General features: G+C 42.6%; 1 protein-coding gene across 1 annotated transcript; it reads right to left on the bottom strand.

Moving 5' to 3' along the window:
• Positions 1-3,274: 3,274 nt before the first annotated feature.
• On the bottom strand, positions 3,275-4,077 carry LOC118749693. Its single transcript, XM_036484488.1, has 2 exons — positions 3,409-4,077; positions 3,275-3,340 (listed from the first exon to the last, which is right to left on the bottom strand). Exons 1-2 carry the CDS (start codon positions 4,075-4,077, stop codon positions 3,275-3,277), a joined length of 735 nt encoding a protein of 244 aa, XP_036340381.1.
• Between the last annotated feature and the right edge of the window lie 862 nt (positions 4,078-4,939).

Raw genomic sequence — 4,939 nt, 5'->3', positions numbered from 1 at the left:
TATTGGCCGCAGATGAAGGCGGATATCGCGAAATATGTTCGAAAATGTAAGATTTGTCAACAGGTGAAGCCTGATAACACACAGCCAGCTGGGGGGTTTGTTGAGAGGTCCAAGGCAATCGGGCCTTGGGAAATGATATGTGTTGATCTAGTAGGGCCCATGGTGAAGTCGACACAGGGCTACCAGTATATTTTAACGGTCGTGGATTACTTTTCGAAGTTTCCGCTGTTGTTTCCCTTACGGACTGCCACGGCGAAGGGCGTCTGTAAAATCTTAGAGGATCAGGTGTTTCTTTTGTTTGGTGTCCCTCGGTCGGTGGTCTGCGACAATGGACCCCAGTTCAGGAGTCGCGAACTTCGGGGGCTCTGCGGTGCGTATGGTGCCCAGATCCGGTACACCGCCCACTATCACCCGCAGGCTAATCCGGCCGAAAGGATAAACCAGATAATTAAGACAACGCTTAGGGGTTACGTAGCGGATAACCAAAGGAGTTGGGACCAGCAATTAGCAAAGGTAGCGTTCTGTATTAGAACAGCGCAGCATGAAGTGTTAGGAGCCACGCCATACTTTGTAAATTTTGGTAGGGAAATGGCGTTGGAAGGCAGTAGGAGATATATCGAGTCATTAGGAGAGCAGGAGAGAATTAATTGTGAAGAAAGAGCAAAGAGCCTCGAAGAGATTAGGTCTAGCGTTAGAGTGAGATTAGAGGAGGCCAGTGCCAAGTTAGCAAGAAATTATAACCTTAGGAGAAGAGATGTGCAATATATGCCAGGAGAGTTAGTTTGGAGGAAAAATTTTGCTGTCTGATGCAGCAAATTACTACGCGTTAGTTAGCGCCGAAATATATAGGACCTTTTATAGTGAAGAAGAAGGTGTCGCCATGGACTTATGTCCTGGTAGACGAGTCAGGCAAAGATAAAGGGACATGGAACGTGAAGGAGTTAAGACCATATAGGGACAGTTAGGAGATAGGTGTTTCACAAAAGAAGGCAAGCTTTCCTTTTAAGGAGGAAGGGGTGGGGTTGTCGCATACTGGCCGCAACAAAATAAACATTTGTTTCCCCTTTGTTCTATTTACCTATTTCCTTTCACTCCAGCCGATAGGAGTGAAGTCTGCCGACACTCAAGTGTACATATGTATGTACATACCTAAATAAATAGCAGAATGAGCTCAAGTTGAGCGAAATAGTTGTTTGTCGGTGGAGCGCCACCGCAAAGGGGAAAAGTCTCCATCAGGGCACTCCGCCCAAAAACGGTGCCGACCGAGGGTAAGAATGTAGGAATGAGAGATGACGCGAAAGACCGTAGTAGGGGTGTCGCCTTTGCTCTCACCTATTGCGGCACTTTTGTTGTCCGCTGTATGATGGCAATGGCAAGTCCATGGTGTTGTTTGTGTGCGCCGTGGTGGCGACCGCTAAAGCGCCCAATTCGCTTCTAGAATGATCGGGCCGGCGCCAATTGATCGGGCACCAACAACACCGGCGCTGACACTCCAACGGTTTGCGTACCGGTGCGTAGGTTGCGGCCTGGCTCGCGACTGCGTGCCGGGGCAGTTCTTAGCGAGCTTTGAGAAAGGCAAGACCCTTATTGCGAGCGCGAGTGCTTTTATACATAGTAGCCCAGTAAAATTAGATAAATCTGTTTAGTGCGAGGTGTTTAAAATTGAATAAAAATTCGGTAAGTGCCAGGCGAGGCACTTAGATTGCAGTAGCAGCAGCGATTAGTTTCGAGGAGCAGCGCCAGTCGAGGCGTGGTGAAGTCGGCACCGGATTTGGGAGCCATATTCCCGAGGAGCACCCCTGCGGTCGGAACGCCCACCGACCGCCGATAAGTATAGTTTTCTTTTGTTGTGTCGTGTATTTAGGCGTTATTGTTGTCGGCAGGCTTCCTCTTATTGTGTTTCCCTTTCCGATCCTGTTTAGCATCCTGAGCCCAGTCATACAGGCGGGTTAAAGATATCCCCGGCAGCACGGGCGGTAGTGCGAGTGGGTTCGTAACCTTTTGGTTGGACCTCACCTCGGGTGCGCCCCAAAAACAAGGTTTTGTCTTTTTAAATCTTCGTGTTTAAAAATTTCTGTTTAGCTAAAATTTTCGACCCACCCTATTATTACGTACATATATATATATTAGTTGGTGCCGTTTGGTATTTTTGTCGTTGTTGTCCCTAGCTAGATTTTGTTTGTTGGGTATTTGGATTGCGTGTATATTGTCCCTTGCAAGCAACCCCGCCGTCTCCACCGAGCCAGCCGGTTGCTTGGAATTTTTCTTGTCATCTCCTTTTTGTGCGTGCATTTGTTTATTTCGTTTGGCCCCCTTGTGTTGTTGTTGCGCACGGTAAGTGCATTTATTTGGGACATTAGGTAGGTCGGCTTTTGTAAACAAAAGGTAAGGTGACAACATTTAATGTACACTACTGCTGCGTATGCCTTTTCTGATGCATCTGCACAACCGTGCAGCTCTACATCCATCATTTGAGATGTTTTAATCCATTTAGGGATTTTTATATTACACAGTGCACTTATATTTTTTGTAAATTCAAACCATTCCGTTTTTAACTCGGCTGATAATTCTTCATCCCAAGTAAGCTTCTGGGTCCAAAGCTTTGAATAAATATTTTTAACACAATAGTTATTGGGGATAGCCACCCAAGTGGATCGAATATAGGCTAAGTTTGACAATATTTGTCGTTTTGTGATCTTCTTGCTCTCTTTCAGGTTGATTTCGAACTTGAGTTCATCTTTTTTAGGATCCCATTTAAGTCCCAAAGTTTTCACGATTTCATCACTTTTTATTAAATAATTTGCCTCACTGCGCTGTTGCATTCTATCTTCCAGTACCGAAGAATTATTCGTGAGCCATTTTCTTAAATGAAAACGAAACTTCATTAATTGTTACTCAACTTGTTGTTTAATTTCACTACACTCTTGTACACTATCTGCTCCGGTCATGAGGTCATCCATGTAAAAATCTTCCTCGATAACTTTCTTCACTCTTTTTTCATTGCAGTCCTCAGCGATTTTTATTAAGCTGCGTACTGCCAAAAAATGGTGCTGAAGCTGTTCCGTAAGTAACAGTAGTTAACCTGAACACTGTTAATGGCTTTTTACTATCATTTCTCCACAGTATGTTTTGATACTGTTGATCTTCTTTAAAAACTCGAATTTAACGGAACATTTTTTCAACGTCTGCTGTCACCACAAATTTCCACAATCTCCATTTTAAAATTATGTCAAAAATATATTTTTGTAATTTGGGTCCCGTGTACATTACATCGTTAAGGCTTCTCCCGTTCGATGTTTCGGCTGATGCGTCGAATACCACCCTCAGTTTCGTTGTGGTACTGCTTTCGCGAATAACAGCTTGGTGGGGAAGATAATTTTTGCTGTCTCTTTCATCAAATATTCTTACCATATGTTCCAGTTTTTGGTATTCGTCGATGAATTTGGTGTATTCATTTTTCAAGTTGACATCTTGAGCCATCCTTTTTTCCAGTGAAAGAAAACGTGCCACAGCGTGTTTCCTGGATTCTCCCAAAGGGCAGTCTTCTTTGAAAGGTATCTTAACGGTAATCCTTCCCTTTTCATCTAGCGTGGTAGTGTCTTTATAAATTTTTAGACACAACTCGTCTTCGTTGGATGACTCGGTTTCAGTTGGGACCTCTTCCAGTTCCCAAAATTTCTCTATACTGGTCATTGCTGACAAAATTTTGTTATTGTCAGCGGTTGCTGTGACAGCTCCGGAAAGTATCCAACCTAATTTAGTCGATTGCCCTAGTATGCCACACTTTTTGATAACGCCTTCTTTCAAGATGTGACCAAATATGTCGCTGCCTATTACAACGTCAATTCTGTCTGACTTGTTGTACAAAGGGTCTGCCAAGACATAATTCTTCCATTCTTCTATATCTTGCTTAAATGTCTTTTCTGGTTGAACACTTGTTAGCGCCGGCAGAACTAAGGCTTCTGCTGTCACTAAGTAGTCGCTGCTAAATCTTGGCTGTATCTCTATTTTTATTTTATTCTTAGAAACGCCAACTTTGGTACCTCCAAGACCGTATATTTCGGTTTTCGATTTCATTCGAGGTAGATTAAGTAACTGGCTAGCCTCTTCGGAAGTCGTGGTTTTTTGTGACCCTTGATCGACAAGAGCTCGTAGTAAATATGCTCGCCATTAGCTGATTTGATTCGTATTTGAGCTGTGGCAAAAAGCACTGCTGGTGAGTTTTCCCTTGATACCATTGTGGTCACTTTTCCGACCTCTTTTGGTTTAAAGTCTTCAGGTAGCAGAAAGTGATGTTTAAACCCACATTTTATGCACCTTTTTTCAGGATTATGGCACTTTGAGCCATAGTAGTGCTCCATGCAAACGAAGCACAGTTTAGTTTTTGTTACAAACTCTCGCTTTTGCTCTGTTTTTAAAGTCTTGAAGTTTTTGCAGTAGGTGATTTTATGTCCTGGTATTTTACAATACACATAGGATATTTGTTCATTGTTTTTCGTGCCAGTGACATAGTTACTTGTGAAACCTTTTTCCCTTTTTTGAAACCTACACCTTTTACTAGAAACGGCTTCTAAAGCAAGATATTGCTGTTCTAAAAAGCGGAAAACATCTTCAAGAGTTTGTATTTCTCTTGTCTTCTTTACGCTTTGCTCATATAAGCGTAGTCCTTCTTTATCAAGCTTTCTTACTAATACTATCACTATTAATTGTTTGCAAATCTAAAATTTTGTCAAACTGGGATATGAACAGCAATCTACGATTCTCGTATCTGTTGTTCAATATTTCCCATGCTGCCAAATAATTTTCGTTGGTCACCGTCAGATGTTGTATCAGACGTCCAGCTTCACCTTTCAGGTATGATTTTAGTCGATACATCTTTTCAACTTTAGAGTAGTGCGAGCTTTCGTGTATAAGACTATTAAATATGTCTTTGAATGTC

The sequence above is a fragment of the Rhagoletis pomonella genome, unplaced genomic scaffold, assembly GCF_013731165.1.
Source record: "Rhagoletis pomonella isolate Grant_MI unplaced genomic scaffold, Rhpom_1.0 Rhpom_scaffold_00033, whole genome shotgun sequence".
In the NCBI taxonomy this organism is placed as follows: Eukaryota; Metazoa; Arthropoda; class Insecta; order Diptera; family Tephritidae; genus Rhagoletis; species Rhagoletis pomonella.
Note: the sequence above shows the minus strand (reverse complement) of the source record. Positions and strands in the feature narration are given on the sequence as shown.

Coding starts and splice junctions, on each gene's coding strand:
- LOC118749693 (XM_036484488.1), bottom strand. CDS start 4,077: ATGAAATCGAAAACCGAAATATACGGTCTTGGAGGTACCAAAGTTGGC. Junction 3,341..3,408: donor ACCAAAAACTGGAACATATG/GTAAGAATATTT, acceptor TCGCGAAAGCAG/TACCACAACGAAACTGAGGG.